The sequence below is a fragment of the Schistocerca cancellata genome, chromosome 8 (assembly GCF_023864275.1).
Source record: "Schistocerca cancellata isolate TAMUIC-IGC-003103 chromosome 8, iqSchCanc2.1, whole genome shotgun sequence".
Classification (NCBI taxonomy): Eukaryota; Metazoa; Arthropoda; class Insecta; order Orthoptera; family Acrididae; genus Schistocerca; species Schistocerca cancellata.
Window position 1 is genome coordinate 599,957,963 of NC_064633.1, and position 23,023 is coordinate 599,980,985.

At 42.9% G+C, this 23,023-nt stretch overlaps 1 protein-coding gene across 1 annotated transcript in view; it reads left to right on the forward strand.

Annotated features, from left to right (window-relative positions):
- LOC126095704 (acetylcholinesterase-like) overlaps window positions 1–23,023 on the forward strand; it is a 46,006-nt gene that overhangs the window by 18,151 nt on the left and 4,832 nt on the right. The window contains exons 3-4 of the mRNA XM_049910455.1: window positions 10,602–10,919; window positions 16,557–16,903. Of these exons, the coding sequence (XP_049766412.1) occupies window positions 10,602–10,919; window positions 16,557–16,903 (665 nt within the window). The remainder of the gene's footprint in view (window positions 1–10,601; window positions 10,920–16,556; window positions 16,904–23,023) is intronic.

Genomic DNA, 23,023 nt, shown 5'->3' on the forward strand with positions numbered 1-23,023 from the left:
CCATACATGTTAAAGCAAAATATCAATTTTAAGGGGCCTTTAGCATTTGAGATCATTCCCTTAATCGATTTATAGCATTCCAGAATGCTGGAAGATGTTTAACAAATTTTATATATATATATGTGTGTGTGTGTGTATTACCCTGTAAGTTACTACTACTGGTCACACACTGAATGACACACCTAAGTAAGATTTGAAAGCGAGAAGATTGGTAAACTACAGTGAGACTAATGCACTGACGATCTATCAAAGCAAGAACTGTCTTCTGCATGGAGGTATACCTGTATGCAGTTCTGTTTCCTTGGCGCTTCAATAATCATTAACTTTGTTGACATGCACAAGATAAGATAGAATGCCTTGCTTCTTTCCTATTCGCACATGTTTATGGGCAAGCAAAGACCAGGTAATTGAGTTTTTTTTTATTTGCTAGCTTGAACGCTAAAAATGTGCATACGAGTTGCAAGTTGAAAATCTAACGAACAAAAAGCAGTACCGATACCAATAAGCAAACAAGCTTTGGTTTCGGAGTTCCAGTTTTATTTGCTATCGATACAAATACAGTAAAAGTGGAATGAAATGGATTACGAAAGTATGATACCTTCTCCGTCTGGTTATCCAAAATATAGCCGCAAAATGAAAGTTAAGGAGGCCAAACTTGTCATACTACTAGAACAAATACACATTCAAGAACAGGCAAACGCTCGAAATTGCCTTTCTGACGTTATTTTATTCGTGTAAGCTCCACAGGTTTTAGTTTGTAAAACAGGTGTTACAAGCACACGACAGAAGTAATGAATATCAATGGTCTCCTAATGTTTTGGGCAACTTAAAATGGCGGCGGGCTCCTCCCAATCTGGCTTCAAAACAACGTAAGTCTATAGTGTCATCTTCTTTTTTTTTACTTCCATGGTGAGGACGCCATAGAGTAGGTATATATGTGAAGTGAGCACAATCTACTGCACATGTTCTGAACATTAAAGCAGTTTAGTCCCGTGATTTTGGAACGATGCGGCTCATATATAATTTGCAGTAATAGCGAAATTTGAATATTACACGTATTCACCTTCTTTTATATACATTTCTGCAAATTTCAGTTTTAGGAACAGCTATGGTTCAGTATTGTCGATATGGGTCAATTCTGGTGTCTGATTCCACCAATCGACTTTGAGCAGTAATGTAGTATCTAAAGCAAAGACGCTCATAGAGGCAATCTTTGAAACCAACTGATCATATTTGTACCCAAACGAATGTTGCGAGTAGTGGAGCAACAAGGACGCCAGTCCACTTTGTTATTGCGGGTTGCCTAAATCAGGCGCAGGTATGCACTCAGGGGCAAACCGATTGTTCTCCTTTGATTTACAGGTACTTAACCGATTGTTCTCCTTTGATTGGCAGGTACTTAACCTATTGTTCTGCTAAAATGATATTTCCTTTTGATTGACAGGCACTGAACCTATTTTCCCCCTCTCCCACCCACCCCACCTCTGAGGAAAGCCCCCCCCCCCACCCTCGCTGCTACAAGTACACTTTCAGGTTTGAGTTATCGGAATAGCCCTCCCACTCTTTTCAATTTCATTGACTACTTAATTAAATTGATCAATTAATTAACCACTCTGCTTCCCCCTCCATTCCCACTACAGAAAATGGTGGAAAGTTAAAATTCCATCAGGACAATGCAATGCACCATGGCTACCTCTACTAACCTTAGAAAATGGCAGGAAAAAAGGTCACTTGGGCTATCTCCACTAACCTAAGTCATCCGACCACCACCTCTTCCTAGGAATTAGCGGGAAATGGACTCATCCTGTGCTGTAGAGGATGGATGTAAGTCTTTATTTTCAGTCTTTATTCAAACAATTTGAAGCAGGACCTCATTCCAGTGTGTTCACCATGAGATCAGGTGTCCAACTGACCTAGTACATACTGTTGCCACCAGAGGGCATTGTCATCCCTCCCATGGTGTAATCCAAGATGGCGGTCTGGAAGGGAAAAATGGCGGGAAAAGGACAGCCTGTTCTGGGCTGCTGGCGAGAGGAAAGAGTGTACTTTATTTTGCAGGCAGTCTTTATTTAAACAGTTAGAGTCAGTACCTCCATCTAGTCTGTCCACCACGAGGTCCAGAGTCCAACTGACCTAGTACACAATACTACCACCGGAGGGTGCTGTCGTCCCTTCTGCAACGTAATCAAAGATGGCGGTCTGGAGGGAGAAAAATGGGGAAAAGGACTCAGCCTGTGCTGAGCTGCTGGAAAGAAGGAGTGTACTTTATTTATTTTGGAACAAAGTATTTAGGTCGGGATTTCATGTAGTTTATTTATTGCACTGATACTAAACAGAGGCTCTGACATGCTTGGGGTTGCAATTCGCAGCCTACAGGCCTGCAAACTACTCGTAAATCACCAAAATAATGCAGTACACTGACGTGTGTGCATGCGAACAACTCGTAAATTAGTGAAATAATTCAGTACACAGCATACAGACGTACAAGTAACTCATAAATTGTCAAAAAATAATTGATGTGTACCGCTATGTAAACACGCTCACAATGCGTAAACAGCCGAAAATAATGTACTGCACAAACACTCAGTGCATGTTAAAAACGCATCACAGAACTCAAACGTGCACACACACTGCCTGACACCCCCTGTCCACTGGACTGCACAGGATGCTACCGCGCACGCTCCCAGCAGCCGGGATACACCGGTAGCCCCCGCAAAGTGACGATGCGGCTGTCAGCTGCTAAGCCACTGACAGGTGTACATTTGGGTCCCGCAAGTGTGAGGCAGTGACATCCCTTTCATACTTGACACCTGAGAAATTCCTGCTGAAATAAGTGTTCACCTAGGCACCGTTGCTGATGCAATGACGCATAGCTGCGGTGTGGGTCCAGCACCGAGAGTGATGTTTTGCATAGCAGCTAAAAGGTTTGCAATGTTATACTGACGTCACAGAATACGCTATAGAAATCTGTTCCAGAATAACATCAACTGCTTTTTCTACCTTGCAGTTCTAATGGGACATGTGAGACGCATTTAGCCCACGAGTGCAAAACCTGTGGATACTAACGTCGCAGGTTGCGCTATAGAAATATTTTCCAATGCTTCCCAGAATAGCACAGAGTGCATTGTACCTAGCGATCCTAACAGGACATGTGAGCTAAGTCTAGCCGTGCACGCGTGCTTACCTGCCCAGTGTGGCTGACGCATCACCATGAAATGTTAGTCGTGGTGTCAACATACATCTGAGAAACATTAAACGTTCTCACCGCTAAAAGCCTTCATCATGACTGTGCACATTCGCGAAAACACTGTTAATCATAAAAGCATTCTTGTTGTTTGGAAAGAGAGCACTGTCTAAGCACAGACAGGGGGGGAGTGGGGGAATCAGAACAATTATGCAAACAGGATTTGTAACACTGTCTTGCAGAAGAGAAAAATGGTGGTAATTTTCGGTATCCTACAGTTACTGGTCTGGAGATGTCCTGATGCCACAGTGGCAGATGAGTGATGACATCCCTGCCAGAGATGGACGGTCTGCCTCAACTTGTCTTTGAACACTTACTTCCTCAGAACTTTGGCAACAGCCTTGCTGCAGTGGCTACACCGGTTCCCGTGAGATCACCAAAGTTAAGTGCTGTCGGGCATGGTCGGCACTTAGATGGGTGACCATCCAGGCCGCCATGCGCTGTTGCCATTTTACAGGGTGCACTCAGCCTCATGATGCCAATTGAGGAGCTACTCGACCGAATAGTAGCGGCTTCGGTCAAGAACACCATCAAAACGGCCGGGAGAGCAGTGTGCTGACCCCACGCCCCTCCTATCCGCATCCTCCCTGAGGATGACACGGCGGTCGGATAGTCCCGGTAGGCCACTCGTGGCCTAAAGACGGAGTGCTTTTCTCTCAGAACTTTCCGTAGGTACCTTGCCTCCGTCTTGCGAATGAATGGAGTATTATGATTGGCTCTTATTGAATTTACCCGCCAAATTACTGATACCGCCGGTGTTGAAGCACTGTCCACCTTCTTTTTCTTTAGTTAGTGGAGATAGCCCAAGTGACCTTTTTCCCCGCCATTTTCTTAGGTTAGTACAGGAAGCTGTGGTGTGTTGCATTGTCCTGATTTAATTTGAACTTCCCACCAATTTCTGGGGGGGGTAGTGGTTAATTAATTGATCAATTTAATTAAGTAGTCAATCAAATTGATAAGAGTGAATGGGGCTATTCCAATAACTCAGACCTGAAAGTGTACTTGTAGCAGTGAGGGATGTAGGGGGGGGGGGGGTCCTGAGAGGTGTGGGGATTGGGGGAGAGGGAACAATAGGTTAAGTATGTGTCAATCAAAGGAGAACGATAGGCTTGCCCCTGAGTGCGTACCTACCCTTGATGTAGGCAACCCGAACAAACAACGGACTGGCGCCCTTGTTGCTGTACAACTGTTGTGTACGCTAACATTACAAACACAGGTCCCCTGATTAATTACGTACTCACGAATTATATCGAAAAGTATTGAAGATCACAAAAATGAATAACAATAAAATGAAATGTTTGTCTGAAATAAATTACTATCGCAGTTTATTATGGTATAGCTATAATGGTATAGCTTTTGGTAAAGTCACAGTATTGTAAAATAACGTTGATTTCTAATAACAATAACGTGACTACTGCGGAAAAGTAGAGGCTGTGGGCGGGGAGAAACTAAAACATAACACAACAACAGAATATGAAATAAATAATAACATACAAGATACACAACAAGAACAGCAGCATGAAATGAGGAGCAATCCTAAAAGAACAGGCAGTAGGGCCTACACAAGTAAAGAAAATTCACAAAAAGTAACAAATGTTGGAATAGGTAACTAGAATTCCGCTATATACTGCATGTCAGTTCTAGTTACCAATTCCAATCATTTCATGGTTGATCTTTTTCAATAAAGTTTGTGCACTGAAATGTAATAAGGTTTCAGCATTTGTAATTGCTCTCTGAACTACTGTGAAAAGGTAACGAATGTTGGAAGCGGTAACTAGGACTGTCCTTTATAGAATAATTCTAGCTACCGCTTCCCACCATCCAGGTTCGTTATTTAGACAATTTTCGCAAGAATTGTGTGCACTGCAGTGTTAAGGATTTCTATGTTTGGTATTACACTCTTCAATATTGTGAAAAAGGAAAAGCAACTTGTAATCGCTACCTACAATATTTGTAACCTTTTCGCAGTGGTTCAGAGATCAATAAGAACTCTAGAAATTTACTGCTAACACGTACAACATTATGAACCCTGGTATGGTTGGAAACGGTAAATAGAAATGGCCTCCTATACATTTCAGTTCTAGTTACCATTTCCAACTATTCATTGGTTCATTATTTGGGTGGTTTTTACGGCAGGTGCGTACACTGAAATGTAATAAGATTTCTGCACTTGTAACTGCTCTGTGAACTACAGCGAAAAAGTAACTGATATGGGCTCGATACTTAGAATTAAATTATACACTCCTGGAAATTGAAATAAGAACACCGTGAATTCATTGTCCCAGGAAGGGGAAACTTTATTGACACATTCCTGGGGTCAGATACATCACATGATCACACTGACAGAACCACAGGCACATAGACACAGGCAACAGAGCATGCACAATTCGGCACTAGTACAGTGTATATCCACCTTTCGCAGCAATGCAGGCTGCTATTCTCCCATGGAGACGATCGTAGAGATGCTGGATGTAGTCCTGTGGAACGGCTTGCCATGCCATTTCCACCTGGCGCCTCAGTTGGACCAGCGTTCGTGCTGGACGTGCAGACCGCGTGAGACGACGCTTCATCCAGTCCCAAACATGCTCAATGGGGGACAGATCCGGAGATCTTGCTGGCCAGGGTAGTTGACTTACACCTTCTAGAGCACGTTGGGTGGCACGGGATACATGCGGACGTGCATTGTCCTGTTGGAACAGCAAGTTCCCTTGCCGGTCTAGGAATGGTAGAACGATGGGTTCGATGACGGTTTGGATGTACCGTGCACTATTCAGTGTCCCCTCGACGATCACCAGTGGTGTACGGCCAGTGTAGGAGATCGCTCCCCACACCATGATTCCGGGTGTTGGCCCTGTGTGCCTCGGTCGTATGCAGTCCTGATTGTGGCGCTCACCTGCACGGCGCCAAACACGCATACGACCATCATTGGCACCAAGGCAGAAGCGACTCTCATCGCTGAAGACGACACGTCTCCATTCGTCCCTCCATTCACGCCTGTCGCGACACCACTGGAGGCGGGCTGCACGATGTTGGGGCGTGAGCGGAAGACGGCCTAACGGTGTGCGGGACCGTAGCCCAGCTTCATGGAGACGGTTGCGAATGGTCCTCGCCGATACCCCAGGAGCAACAGTGTCCCTAATTTGCTGGGAAGTGGCGGTGCGGTCCCCTACGGCACTGCGTAGGATCCTACGGTCTTGGCGTGCATCCGTGCGTCGCTGCGGTCCGGTCCCAGGTCGACAGGCACGTGCACCTTCCGCCGACCACTGGCGACAACATCGATGTACTGTGGAGACCTCACGCCCCACGTGTTGAGCAATTCGGCGGTACGTCCACCCGGCCTCCCGCATGCCCACTATACGCCCTCGCTCAAAGTCCGTCAACTGCACATACGGTTCACGTCCACGCTGTCGCGGCATGCTACCAGTGTTAAAGACTGCGATGGAGCTCCGTATGCCACGGCAAACTGGCTGACACTGACGGCGGCGGTGCACAAATGCTGCGCAGCTAGCGCCATTCGACGGCCAACACCGCGGTTCCTGGTGTGTCCGCTGTGCCGTGCGTGTGATCATTGCTTGTACAGCCCTCTCGCAGTGTCCGGAGCAAGTATGGTGGGTCTGACACACCGGTGTCAATGTGTTCTTTTTGCATTTCCAGGAGTGTATATGTCAATTCTGGCTATCGATTCCAATATTTGTTAATTTTTGTGAGTTTTCATTATTTGTCTAAATTTTTTAGGATTTCTGAGTCGGTTTTTCAACATTTTATGCTATTGTTTCAAATGCGTTATCATTTACTTAATTTTCGCGTTGGTGGGTTAGATTGCACTTTCTCCCCGTACAAAACCCCCACTTTCCCGCGGTAGTGCCTTAGATTCAATAATTATTGTTATAATAAATTAATGCTGTACTTCAGAGGAATGTAAAGGTTATCTATGCTTTTCTTACATAACTTACCGCAATAATTTATTTCACACGCACATGTATACGGCATGTTTCCCTTTTGTTTTGTTCTTATTTACTTCCGTTACCTTCTGTTTGTTCTGGTATAATTCGTGGCTCAATAAATAAATCGCGTGAATTGTGATCATAATTTTATTGTTTGCTACATTCGTTTGTTTGCTAATATCATCCGCTGCTTTCAAAGGTTGCCTCTGTGTAAATCCCTTGCTCAAAAATGGTTCAAATGGCTCTGAGCACTATGGCACTTAACGTATGTGGTCATCATTCCCCTAGAACTTAGGACTACTTAAACCTAACTACCCTAAGGACATCACACACATCCATGCCCAAGGCAGGATTCTATCCTGCGACCGTAGCAATCCCGCGGTTCCGGACTGAAGCGCCTAGAACCGCTCGGAAACAACGACCGGCTCTTGCTCAAAGCCGACGATTGGAATTGGACACTAGAATTTATCCGTAGTTTCTTCCGATGTAAAGATGGCCATGTGTTTACGAGACAAGTACTAGATAGATTTGCAAATGTGCTTGAGTGATGTGCGAGTCACTGTATACATACTGGTGCTATGTTCATATGGACATAAAATTTATACATAACGGTCTGATTAATTTCCACCAATTTATGCAGCCTCTCAACCCCTTTTGTGTATCTAAATATTCTTGTATGAGACAGTTTTCCATACAGTGTCTTTTAGCATAATTAACTAGAACAGAGATCCGACACTATGAGTAAGTGCAATAAAAAAAAGGTTACTGGCTGTCATTTGTTAACACGTTACCGAAAAAACGTAAATAAAGTGGAATCTGAGCTACGTTAGTGTGGCAAAAAAGGACAATACCATTACTCTTCACACCTTTAAGCGAACTTCACTTCTCGGTATAAAATTGTTAAGACATCTGTAAAACGCATATACAAAGTTTCGCAGTGCTTCTGAAGGTGACTTATCTGTAGCAGCGAGGTAACACTCTCAAAATACGCTAAGCGCTACGCGGATCGCATTCGGGAGGACGACGGTTCAATCCCGCGCCCGGCCATCCTGATTTAGGTTTTCCGTGATTTCCCTAAATCGCTTCAGGCAAATGCCGGGATGGTTCCTTAGAAAGGGCACGGCTGATTTCCTTCCCCATCCTTCCCTAATCCGAGCTTGTGCTCCGTCTCTAATGACCTCGTTGTCGACGGGACGTTAAACACTAATCTCCTCCTCCTCCGCTACGCGGTCAAAAATAAGAAGTTTCAAAATCACGTGATTCGAGCTGGAGGAGAAGCTGGGGGCGGAATTCTCGTTATGTGCTTCCTAATGCTCACTCCGTAGATACTTATATATTTTATTATTTTATTGGCTTCTACCATAGAAACTTTTTAGCCATCACAATTTAAATGTATTGGTGCACGGTAACATTTGTCCTGTAACTAATTGTCAGAATGCTTGGAGAATCGGTGATTATTACGCCCTTGGGTATTTTTAGAGCTCTTGCGTACTTGATTGCTTCAATAATAGCGAAAGTTTCAGTGAGAAGTATGGAAACATCGCATGGTAATTGAATGTTTCTCTTCTGTAGATTCTGAACAGAAGGAAGCGCATCCGGTTATGAGTTTACGTTCCCATTTTTGAGCCATCTGTACGAAGTTGATATTTGTATTTTGTGCTGGTCACCAGAGAGACTATTATCGATATCAGCATGCGGGATAGGCAGCGATATTATAATATGCTTACACAGCACAGCAATAGAACGCCAGTGGCGCTGAAGCAGAGTCACTTGCAACGGGAAGAAAGAGTATTCGATTGAAACAAGAAAGTCACTTGTATAAAACGGGTTTCTGTTATGCCATTACATAAACTGACTATGGGGTTTGTTGTTGAATTTTTCTAAAACAGACTCGTCAGTCTGTTACGAGGTAATATCACAGTCTAACATAACAGTCGCGACAGTCACTGCTATAAAAGTTGTTACCGTTTGACAGATGAACGACAATAGCGCTCTAAGCGGCGAGTAAGGTGAACATCAGACGCGTTGTAAGCATAATGTTTATTTTGCATCCATTTCCTACGTAATTTACGAAATAGTTGAGTTATTTTCTTGCCTCCAAGGGTTTTTCTAGTATCATAAGGCATATATGTTAGGAAAAATTATTCTAAAATAAGCGCAATAATGGACAAAAACCATGAATCGAGTGAATTCGTGAAGACACACTTGTGACGTTGGATAGAATTACAGCTTACCTTGTTGATATCAAAAGAATATAAACACACAGATTCACATGTGAGAAGCACAGACATGTACCTCTACATGCAAAAGCGATCGACAGCTCATTTATCGTTCTGTAGGCCTACTGTGTTTGTCATTGTCGCCTGTTGCTACAAGTACGACCTTCATCTTTATATTATTCTAAGTGGAACAAGCAACTGCCAAATAGTGGGTGAAATATGTTGAAAACATTATAATTAGCTGATTACATTACATTACATTTCATGCAAAACCAAATATTTGAATAATTTTGAAACAATCTGTCAGTGAACAAGGTGCTAACAAAATGTCATCACACAAAGGAAGCAAGGAAAATTATGTGACTAACAACAGAAGTGAATGAAATACATACCAAAAATTACGATTTTGTAAGACACGAATAACTGCACTTAATCTAACCACTTCATCGTCAAAGCAGGTCTGTTTTGACGATTCACACTAATCTGGCACTGATACATGGAGATCTGAACTGGCTGCTTCCTGTGTCACAGGACTGTTTTACAGCTTTAGATGGATTGTCGAATCTTTGTGGCAGTTTCCTCTTCATCGTCAGTTGTGGTGGCTTATTTGGGATGTCAAACAGTGTGGATACTGCATTCCACACGACTTTATTATTGTCTGGGTTCATGAACTGGTTTTGTTCGAAAAGGTCTTCTCGTCTGCTATTAACTAGTCATTTTCTGCTCCTAAAACGAAACATTAATCATTAATACACATGTAGTTTGTAAGTGAATCCTGACGATACAGTTTAGTAACATTATAGTATATACCTCTCAGGATCCTTAGGAAACCTAAAGAAGACAGCTGTGGTGTCTTCTTCCTGTTGTTGCTGCAATTTATTGCGCTACAAAAGCTCCCGCTTGTAAAAACCGTTGTAGAAATCAAAATAAACAACCACTATTGGCTTTCACGATCGCGCCGAACTCACAGTTTAAATTACTGGCCGCTTGGGGCGTTGCTGGCGCGGTAGGCAACAAAATCGAGGCGAAGTTTCGCGACTGTTATGTTCAGACTGCGGTAATATCCTTGTAAAAAGAGATCTACGGATGAATAAAGCTGCTGCTACTGCTACTGCTACTACTACTACTAGCTTTCTCTGGCATATGGCGAACTGTCCGGCATGTTGTCAGTGAGCTGCGCTGCTGTGGTTGCAGGCGGTGTCGTGCCTGCGTCAGGCGCCGCTAGAGGCGCTGACGGAGGCGGCGCAGGCCTCTGGGCGGCGCTGGCGGCCTGTGCTGGACGGGGAGCTCTTCAGCGCAGAGCCGCTGCGCGCGGTGCGCCGCTGGATGGGCGGCGCCGCGGGGGCGGCGGGGGCGGCGCTCATGGTGGGCGAGGCGGCGGGCGAGGGCGCGCTCTGCCTGCTGCGGCACTTCCTGCTGGAGCGCCGCCTCTGGCCCGCCATCGCCGCCGACAACCTCACCAGGAGGGACTTCGCCGACCTCGTCGCTGAACACCTGTTCGACTTCGCCAACGTGAGTACTCTCTGCTCACGGGGCACGATTTAATCACTGCTATCATTCGTTTTAAGAATCGCAAATGGTGGCTGTGTACTTGGAAGAGGCTCGGGTAGACTGTAAGCTTTCATATGGGTTACGTAACACCGGGTCTTCAACTTTGCTTCCACCGTTTTGCAATAGATGGCAGTAGTGGCAAATGGTGGTGCAGGTGGTGGTGGGTCGTGTCATACAGTAAGCGTAGAAATTTCTAAACGTAACGCCATCAAAATATTAGTCGATTCGTGATTGCATCATAAAGCTATTCTTGACTGAATATGTCAAATTAAAAGCCACTCGTCATTTGTGGGAGGTTTTAGTTTTTTGCTTCAACATCAAGATATCTGCGGCTGAGGCTCAAAAAATACTGGCTGAAACCTATGGTGAGGCACCTATTAGTGAAAGAACGTACAGAGAATGGTTTCAAAACTTCCGGATTTTGGCGCTTGAAGAGAGAAGGTTTTCGACACTACTGAAACTCACAGAAACAATCACTGGTGACTGTTATCGGAAGCAGTCGATACTTTTGAGCCGAGCACTGAAAGACAAAGTTCCTCAATACGGCGACAGACATGAGAAGGTGATTTTGCAGCATGACAACGCTTGACCCTAATTACAAAACTTGGCAATTAATACTCACACTATTCTCCAGACACTGCTCGACAGATAGATGTTGTAGAAACAGATATTGTAGAAATGGAAAGGGAAGCATGTGAGGAAGAAATTAAATATTTGATATTGCTACAAGAATTTGGTAGAACATTGGACAGTTAAGTCGAAACAAGATGTCCTGGAGTACTTGACATTCCCTCAGAATTAGTGAGATTATTTGTAGAACAAACCATGACAAAACTATTCCACCTGGTATTCAAGATATTTCCAACTTAAAAAAAAGAATGTAGTAATACCATTTCCATAGAGTGCAGGTGCTGAGAAATGTGCATATTCCTGAACCATCATTTTAATCAGTTATAGTTTTGAATCACTGACACAAACTATTTGGAGAGGAATGGAAAGATTGGTAGGAGTCAGCTTCAAGAGAAGATTAGTTTTGCTTCTGGAGAAATGGAAAAACTCACGATGCAGTCTCCAGCCTGCAGTTTACCGTAGAAGATAGATTGGAGATAGGCGAACCTACGCTTACAGCATTTGTAGATTTAGATTAAACTTTTGACAAGGTCTTCTGGTCTAAGCTCATTTATTCTGAAACTATCGGGAATAAAATTCAGTGAGTCAGACGTATTCAGCAATTTGTAGGGAAATTAGATTACAATTATAGTAGTTGAACGACATGAAATGAAAGCAGTAGTTGAGAAATGAGTGATATAGGGTTGTAGCCTATCCCTGTTATTTTTCTTTCCAATCTGTACGTTGAGTTAATTGTGAAGGAATAAAAACCAATGAAATTGTACTACCGTCGGGAACTCGAATTTAAAGGATATTACGTTGAAAGGAGGTCATGAGAAGAACATTGACAAAAGTAAAACAAGCATAGTGGAAATTAAGCGAGTGAAATCAGTGCTGAGAGAATTAAGTAGGAAATAACAAATTAGAAATAGTAGATGAATCTTGCTATTTGGACAGCAAAATAACTGATGATGACCGAAGTAGGTGTGACAATAAACTAATGAGACTGATTTTCTTTGCAAGGTGTGGCAACCCTGCAGGCTTGCGTAGGCACAATATCTTTGACCTCGGTCTATAAGCTGTTCTAGTCCAAGCGGCACATCGATGCAACTGCTCAATCGTAAGTTGTACTGCAATAAGTTAACACGTGTTTGTATCTCTTGTCGCACAAATGGAACCACATAATATTGCGCATTGGTATGCCATTTCTCTTTGAGTTAAATTGGGTGAAAACGTGACGACAACTTACAGTAAGCCTCAGAAGCCTTTTGGAGAGTCGGTTATGTCAAGAGCTCAAGTTCGCAGTGGTGCTCAAAGGGTTCACCCAGACCAAAAAAAGCTCACATGTCAAAGTCAAATGTGAAATGCATGCTTGTGTGCGTCTTTGATTCCAAGGGAATTATCCATAAACAGTGGATGCCTCCTGGACAAACAGTTAACCAATATTACTACAAATAAATTTTAGAAAGCTTCGTAAAAGAGTTCTTCGTGTCTGAGCTAACATTGCTGATAATTGGATTCTGCATCACGATAATGCGCCATCCCGTGCTGCTCTGTCAGTACAGCAATTTTTAACCTCAAACCAAATTTCAGTACTACCACAGCCACATTATTCGCCAGATATCGCTCCTTGCGACTTTTTTCTATTTTCAAGAGTCAAAACGGTGGTCCAGGGACACCATTTTCAAACAACACAAGATGTACAAAAAGCTGTGACGAGGGTGTTGGAGGATATTACAGAAGATGAGTTCCAGAAATGTTACCATCAACGGCAGAAGCGCTGGAAAAACTGTGTGCACTTAGTAGGGAACTACTCTGAAGGAGACAACACTAAACTTGACTAAAATGGTGAGCAACATTTTTTTTTCATATCAGTGTAATTACTCTATTGTTGCACCTAATAAAATGCAGACTGACAATAGCAAGAAAAGCGTTCCTGACAGTGGAAAATTTTTTAACATCGGATATAAATTTAAGTGTAAAAAAGAAGCTTTTTTTTTCAAAATATTTGTCTGGCATTTATATCTATGCGGAAGTAATACTTGAATGATATTCGAATGAGAGAAGAGCATACATGTGTGAAATGTTGTGTTAAAGAGGAATACTGTGGACTGAATGGATCGATAGATTAATTGACGAAGAGTTACTAACACATATAGGGGGAAAAGAAATTTATGGCACAACTGGAGTCAAAGAAAGAAGGGGTGATAGAACAAATCAGAGTGACCGAGGGATCCTCAGTTTGGCGGTGGATGGAAGTATGGTGTGGGACAGGTAAAAATTGTAATTGGAGAGCAAAACATGCATGTTGTCCAACACGGATGAGGAGAGAATAGAAAAGACCTATTCTTCTTAGATAAGCCGTAGAGTCGGTACTACCTCAAGTGGTCCTGAATTTCTATGAAACACAAATTGATCTTCCCCGAGGTCAGCTTCACAGTATTAAAATACTTATCCAAGACACAAAGGAATTAAAGATGTTAGCTGCCAGGTGGCATTGATTTATATCAATGGGGCAAGCTGAAAATTTGTGTCAGACCAGGATTCGAAAGCAGGTCTCCTGCTTACTAGGCAGATATGCTGACCACTACGCCACATAGCCACATGGACTACCCTGGCATGCCTGCTGTCAGATCGAAATTCTCAAATCACATCTGCCCTGGTCATTAGCCCCATCTCGCCAATTACTGCAAGAGTTTGAGCTTGATGTGCATCTGCACAAAGGATCATTGGTCTTCACCACCATTTCGATCCTGCAGCCACCGTGAATAAAGACACAAAGGAATTAAAGACAGTAGCTGCCAGTGGGCATTGATTTCCAGGATTATTCCAAGTGATGGACTTTTTTTCAAAACTTTGTATGTATTCAAATACAAATCCAAAATGGACAAGCTTTATACCAATGAAAAGAGGAAGTTTCAAAGTTTTTTTTCATAATGTTTGATATTAATGTAATAAATTTCGTAATTTGTAATTAATAATTTTTAATAATTAGTTAATACTTATAAATGCTATAAGTGTTAATGTGGCCACTGTTGGCTGCACAGCAAACATCGACGTGGTAGCCAAACGTGTCCTAGACACACGAAAGTGTATCTGCCGTTACCGAGTGCACGGCAGCAGTGATCCGGTTCCGCAGATCATTCAGTGTGGTTGGTAGAGGCGGGTCACAAACAGCTTCCTTCAAACAACCCCATAAGAAATAGTCGCAGGGTGTGAGATCGGGAGATCTCGGTGGCCAGTAGTGCAGAGCCAGGCCCTCAAGTCGCCTGTCACTGATCCAGCCCTGAGGAAGGATTAGTTTGAAAAGCCTCGTACGTCACAGTACCAATGGGGCAAAGCTGTTGGAAAATGAAGTCCTGGGAATCTTACATAACGTGTTGTTCCAACATGTACGCCATTCCAGTTACAGTTCTTTCTACAAAGAAAAATGGTCCATAAGCCTTTGTACGGGATAAGGCACACGACATGTCGATCTTCGGTGGATCCCTTTCGTGTTGCAACGGTGAATGTAGACTTTCCGAGCCCCATATGCTATCATTGTGTCTGCTGAATTTTTCACTAAGGTGGAACACTGTTTCATTGCTAAAAATTACATGCTGTAGATGCGTCATCCTCCATCTTGGCCAGCACATATCCACAAATTGCGAGATGCTTCTCTTTGTCATTGGGGTTGAGAGCCCGGACAAGTTGTTACCAGTAGGGCCTGTACAGCAAATGCCATCTCAGAACTTTCCGTACAGTTCGTTGGCATATTTCAAATTCTCGGCTGGCTCTATTGGTAAACTTACTGGGACTGCACACAAAACTTTCTCGAATCTGTCGGACATCATCCTCTGACACGTGCGGTTGGCCTTTAGTTTTCCCTTTGCACACACTCCCAGTCTGCTTAAACCGACGGCTAATGGTTTTGCAAGTTGGTGGTCGAATACCGAATTTGGTATGAAATGCCCACTGTACTGCAATTTGCGACTCACTTTTCAGGAACTCAAAAATGCAGAAAACCTTGTGCTCCACAGTCGCCATCTCACTCATAACTGACAGTGAAACAGAATAATGGCCCTATTGCCATGCGAACTCTACCAGCCACTTCTGAAACCGTCACTGCCCACCCACCGCCACCCGCCAAAAACTTCGAAACTTCCTATTTTCATTGGTATAATGCTTGTTCATTTTGGATTTGTACTTGAATACATACTAATTTTTGAAAAAGGGTCCATCATTTGGAATAACCCTGTATATCAGTGGGATAAATTCTCATGAGGCTCAGGGGCACTACATCAGTAGTGTGTGATATAAGTTGAGAATTTGGGTCTGACAGGAAGCATGTTGGGGTAGTCAGTGCGGTTGTGGTGACCACTGAGTCTGGATGGTGTAGTGGTCAGCACATCTGCCTAGTAAGTAGGAGACACAGTGTAAATCTTGATCCAGCACAAATTTTCAGCTCGCCCCATTGATATAAATCACTGCCCACTGGCAGCTAATGTCTTTAATTCATTTTCATCTTGATTCATAGTGGCATGCTGGATAAAAATGGCGTCTGCTCTTTTGGACATCATGTTGAGTACCTTAATGATATCAACGCTTTTTGTTTTATATTTTCTTCAATTCATTAAATTGTAAATTTTGTAGTAAAATTTAAAATTAAATAATCAATCTTTACTACTACATTGTACAATTTAAACCAAAAATTCCTGTACAATTTCTGGGTTAGTCGTCACTAAATTCCCCAAGTAGAGCCTGCACAACATGTTCAGCCTATTGCAGACAGGGGAAAGGCCAATTACTTAATTCAGTTACTTTTTTCTGACATTTTGCATCATGGCTGGTACTTCATACCCTCACTTTCACCATTCAGTACTGTGCTAAGCCAACATTCCATCCAGTGTGAACACTACACACAGTGGTGTTGCTTTTCAATCCATTCCAGTAACATCCAGCTGAATAGGCCTATAACGAGTGGTTTTGACAGAGACGTTTGCTGCACAGATCCGCGACCAGTCGGTGATAGACGCGGCGGTGCACGAGTACCGGCCGTGGGGGCAGGCCGGGGGCGGCGGCTTCCGGGAGGCGGCACTGCGCTTCTGCGGGCTGCTGTACGGGCGAGGCCGTGCCGAGCAGCTGTCTCGTGCGCTCGCCAAGCGTGGCGCCACCATCTGGCGCTTCGAGGTGGCGGTGCGGCCCGCACGATCCCCCCATCCCGCCTTCATGGGTGCCGTGCCTGGCGACGAGCTACCGGCGCTCTTCCCGGCCGATGGTGGCGATGACGAATCTGATGAAGAGCGCCACTTGGCCGACGAGATGCTGCACATGTGGGCCAACTTCGTCAAGACTGGGTGAGAACACGAGACCGGCTTCACTCTGCACACTCCTCTAACGAGGGGCCCATATCTACTCGACATGACCTGTTGTTGTTGTTGTTGTTGTTGTGCTCTTCAGTCCTGAGACTGGTTTGATGCAGCTCTCCATGCTACTCTATCCTGTGCAAGCTTCTTCATCTCCCAGTACCTACTGCAACATACATCCTTCTGAATCTGCTTAGTGTATTCATCTCTTGGTCTCCCTCTACGATTTTTACCCTCCACGCTGCCCTCCAATACCAAATTGGTGATCCCTTGATGCCTCAGAACATGTCCTACCAACCGATCCCTTCTTCTGGTCAAGTTGTGCCACAAACTTCTCTTCTCCCCAATCCTATTCAATACTTCCTCATTAGTTATGTGATCTACCCATCTAATCTTCAGCATTCTTCTGTAGCACCACATTTCGAAAGCTTCTATTCTCTTCTTGTCCAAACTATTTACCATCCATGTTTCACTTCCATACATGGCTACACTCCATACAAATACTTTCAGAAATGACTTCCTGACACTTAAATCTATACTCGATGTTAACAAATTTTTCTTCTTCAGAAGCGTTTTCCTTGCCATTGCCAGTCTACATTTTATATCCTCTCTACTTCGACCATCATCAGTTATTTTGCTCCCCAAATAGCAAAACTCCTTTACTACTTTAAGTGTCTCATTTCCTAATCTAATTCCCTCAGCATCACCCGACTTAATTAGACTACATTCCATTATCCTCGTTTTGCTTTTGTTGATGTTCATCTTATATCCTCCCTTCAAGACACCATCCATTCCGTTCAACTGCTCTTCCAAGTCCTTTGCTGTCTCTGACAGAATTACAATGTCATCGGCGAACCTCAAAGTTTTTATTCCTTCTCCATGGATTTTAATACCTACTCCGAATTTTTCTTCTGTTTCCTTCACTGTTTGCTCAATATACAGATTGAATAACATCGGGGAGAGGCTACAACCCTGTCTCACTCCCTTCCCAACCACTCCTTCCCTTTCATGTCCCTCGACTCTTATAACTGCCATCTGGTTTCTGTACAAATTGTAAACAGCCTTTCGCTCCTTGTATTTTACCCCTGCCAACTTTAGAATTTGAAAGAGAGTATTCCAGTCAACATTGTCAAAAGCTTTCTCTAAGTCTACAAATGCTAGAAACGTAGGTTTGCCTTTCCTTAATCTTTCTTCTAAGATAAGTCGTAAGGTCAGTATTGCCTCACGTGTTCCAGTATTTCTACGGAATCCAAACTGATCTTCCCTGAGGTCGGCTTCTACTAGTTTTTCCATTCGTCTGTAAAGAATTCGTGTTAGTATTTTGCAGCTGTGGCTTATTAAACTGATTGTTCGGTAATTTTCACATCTGTCAACACCTGCTTTCTTTGGGATTGGAATTATTATATTCTTCTTGAAGTCTAAGGGTATTTCACCTGTCTCATACATCTTGCTCACCAGATGGTAGAGTTTTGTCAGGACTGGCTCTCCCAAGGCCGTCAGAAGTTCCAATGGAATGTTGTCTACTCCGGGGGCCTTGTTTCGACTCAGGTCTTTCAGTGCTCTGTCAAACTCTTCACGCAGTATCGTATCTCCCATTTCATCTTCATCTACATCCTCTTCCATTTCCATAATATTGTCCTCAAGTACATCGCCCTTGTATAGACCCTCTATATACTCCTTCCACCTTTCTGCTTTCCCTTATTTGCTTAGAACTGGGTTTCCATCTGAGCTCTTGATGTTCATACAAGTGGTTCTCTTATCTCCAAAGGTCTCTTTAATTTTCCTGTAGGCAGTATCTATCTTACCCCTAGTGAGATAAGCCTCTACATCCTTACATTTGTCCTCTATCCATGCCTGCTTAGCCATTTTGCACTTCCTGTCGATCTCATTTTTGAGACGTTTGTATTCCTTTTTGCCTGCTTCATTTACTGCATTTTTATATTTTCTCCTTTCATCAATTAAATTCAATATTTCTTCTGTTACCCAAGGATTTCTACTAGCCCTCGTCTTTTTACCTACTTGATCCTCTGCTGCCTTCACTACTTCATCCCTCAAAGCTACCCATTCCTCTTCTACTGTATTTCTTTCCCCCATTCCTGTCAATTGTTCCCTTATGCTCTCCCTGAAACTCTGTACAACCTCTGGTTCTTTCAGTTTATCCAGGTCCCCTCTCCTTAAATTCCCACCTTTTTGCAGTTTCTTCAGTTTTAATCTACAGGTTATAACCAATAGATTGTGGTCAGAGTCCACATCTGCCCCTGGAAATGTCTTACAATTTAAAACCTGATTCCTAAATCTCTGTCTTACCATTATATAATCTATCTGATACCTTTTAGTATCTCCAGGGTTCTTCCATGTATACAACCTTCTATCATGATTCTTAAACCAAGTGTTAGCTATGATTAAGTTGTGCTCTGTGCAAAATTCTACCAGGCGGCTTCCTCTTTCATTTCTTAGCCCCAATCCATATTCACCTACTACGTTTCCTTCTCTCCCTCTTCCTACACTCGAATTCCAGTCACCCATGACTATTAAATTTTCGTCTCCTTTCACTATCTGAATAATCTCCTTTATTTCATCATACATTTCTTCAATTTCTTCGTCATCTGCAGAGCTAGTTGGCATATAAACTTGTACTACTGTAGTAGGTGTGGGCTTCATATCTATCTTGGCCACAATAATGCGTTCACTATGCTGTTTGTAGTAGCTTACCCGCATTCCTATTTTCCTATTCATTATTAAACCTACTCCTGCATTACCCCTATTTGACTTTGTGTTTATAACCCTGCAGTCACCTGACCAGACGTCTTGTTCCTCCTGCCACCGAACTCCACTAATTCCCACTATATCTAACTTTAACCTATCCATTTCCCTTTTTAAATTTTCTAACCTACCTGCCCGATTAAGGGATCTGACATTCCACGCTCCGATCCGTAGAACGCCAGTTTTCTTTCTCCTGATAACGACATCCTCCTGAGTAGTCCCCGCCCGGAGATCCGAATGGGGGACTATTTTACCTCCGGAATATTTTACCCAAGAGGACGCCATCATCATTTAATCATACAGTAAAGCTGCATGCCCTCGGGAAAAATTACGGCCGTAGTTTCCCCTTGCTTTCAGCCGTTTGCAGTACCAGCACAGCAAGGCCGTTTTGGTTATTGTTACAAGGCCAGATCAGTCAATCATCCAGACTGTTGCCCTTGCAACTACTGAAAAGGCTGCTGCCCCTCTTCAGGAACCACACGTTTGTCTGGCCTCTCAACAGATACCCCTCCGTTGTGGTTGCACCTACGGTACGACTATCTGTATCGCTGAGGCATGCAAGCCTCCCCACCAACGGCAAGGTCCATGGTTCATGACCTATTTTCTCCAAGTTTGTGGTATATGCAGGAGTTGGTTAGAAATGAAAATGACAGAAGTGGGAGTCCAGGTGGCAAAGTATTTTGAAAAAATAACATTTTTGCCACAGGCAAGGCATGAACCATTTCTCTTACCATAGTTTCCAGGTACCAGTTGACGCAACAGAAAGAGCGCAGAATGGTAACTGGAAGGTCATGAGTTTGAGTGTCTATGTGGAAACATTTTTTTTACGTTGAATTTTTATGTTACTAACACTGCAAATTAAATGAAATAATACTCAAATATTTATAAAAATTTTCATATGACATGAAAAGAAAAGGCAGAGCTTCATTTTGGACAGAGCATTCAAAAAAACACTGGATAAGTACGTGATAAAATACGGGTATGTCGTCTCTACTTCACAAAATCAGAACCTTATACAATTTTTTACTTTACTAATGTGCTGCCAAATTGTGCAATGAGAGAGAAGTTTCTATGAATATAAACAAGATTTATTTTTCTATATAAACTTTAAAGACTCCAGGTAATAGTGAAAATACGGTGTTTGTAATGTGTGCAAGATGCCAAGAAAATTATTGCTTCCTCTGATTTTTTGTGAAGAATATCACCCCAACATAATTAAGTGTTAAGTAATAAAAGTATGTAATTTTATGTAGGAAGTTCTCATGTATGCCTTACAATCCCGTCCAGGAAATTTACTTGCAATCCCAAATATTCTGCTGCCTTTCCTCTTTGTGCCATTTATGAAAATACTAGTAAACCCAGCAATGCTGCACAATTGCTGGATATGTATGGCTATTGGATATGTGTCCTAACCTCCTCCTCTCTCTGCTCTATACCTCCCTTTGCCCACATCCTCCTCCTCCCCCTATCTCTGTCCATTCCCTTCCTCCCACTCACTGTATATCTCTTACTGCACACTCTCTCTATCCATCTCCTCCTCTCTCATCTCTCTGTCCATAATCTCTTTCCCCTTCTTTACATCTATTTCCTCCCAGCACCCAAAAAATTCTTATTCGATTTGTCTCCAAACACTCTGTATGCTCTTTGCCAGTCTCATTGACTCGACATACGTGTAGCTGGCTTTCACTGCTTGTATGCTCATCAATATTTCGATGTCTCACTGATGGCATTTTTTTCCCCAAAGAAATAAACCACAAATTGAAATCAGTTAAATATTTGCAACACATCAAATACCATGAACTGACATCAATCCAATCTTTGCAAAACACCAGAGATCATCACCCAGAACACACTGAAATATTGCTTTCAATTGTATTCTTTTCACAAAAATCAAGATTCAATGCCGAATTTGCCACTGTTATGAAAACATGTGACAGCTGAACTGTCAAATTGACTATCACATTTCTTTCATTGAGATTTTCATACAAGAATACCATTCAAATCTCTGACTCTTTCAGTGGATTTTCCAAAAAAAATTTCATACAAACCTTGTCCTGAAAATTATGGAAAAAAAAGGTCATCCAAATTGGTTGAGCCATTCTCCAGTGATGAACTTTCATACATGGGGCAACTGATGTTTATGTATATAGATTAACAAACAATTTATTGTGCTTTATTTCACTTTATTTGCAATGTACCATAAAAACTGAAAACAACTTCTGCATAGGGACTTGACCCAATGATCTTTTGGATTACCATTACAAACAATTTCCACTGCACCAACTGCTGCCAGGAACCTATGGTAGTATAAATCCAACTTGTGCAAGAAATGCTATTTTTTTCTAAGCCCCCGGCCATCTGAAGCTCTCACTTCTCTCACTTTCATTTCTGGCCACGCTCTATGTGTACCATTAATTTGGAAATATCGAAGAACAGTGGTCACAGTCCCTTTGTAGGGCACTTGGCATGTTGTCTGATGGGGGCTACTTGAATTGATACAAACTGAAGGTATGCAACCAGCACTTACAGCTTTCCCTCACTGCTAACGTAACCTGGCATTGTTAGCAGACAGCACCAAGTTTACCATGTCATATGCATTTTTATACGAAAGCAGACGTAAAATTGTAGCAGATGTAAGACCGTGCCCTTCACAAAACCAAAAAAATGTTGTATCCTGTGACTGATATCAGTGTTTTCTGTGTTTGGGAATATCAGTCAAGTCACCTCACGCTCTCTTGTGACTGGTTGATTCTGGTTGTATCATCAGCCACCTTGCTAAGTGTCCTCTTGAAGTACACAATTAGTAGAACATAATGAGGATTACTTTGTTTACTTTGTGCCATGTAACTGAGCCGTCATCCATAGATTCTCAAATCCACAACTCCTTTGGACATACTGCATGTGCCGAGATCTACTTTCTTTACTTTCTGACATATAACTGAACCCCCATCCACAGATTCTCAAATCCACAACTCCTGTGGATATACTATATGATTCAGGTTGAATAAGATTTTATGTGGGTGCAAGGAGTGAAGGAAATGAGCTCTCATACCAAAGCACAACACAGCAAACCACAGGGAGAGTGGCGTTAAGAGGGGAACAAGCTGCACTATCACATCATGTTCACGCTAGCTGCACTATCACCACACCGTGTTCACGCTGCACAAATGTTTACTGGTTTGGCGTGGCACAACACAAGAATTGCTTCATAATGGCTACAGAGCACACAGGCACTCTATTGTTAGGTGACCAATGTTTAAATAGGCTGGACACACAACACCTGTGGGCTGATGTCAGCTGACTTCTACCATTTCCAGCTGGCACAGAACTAGGGATGTCTCATTCAGG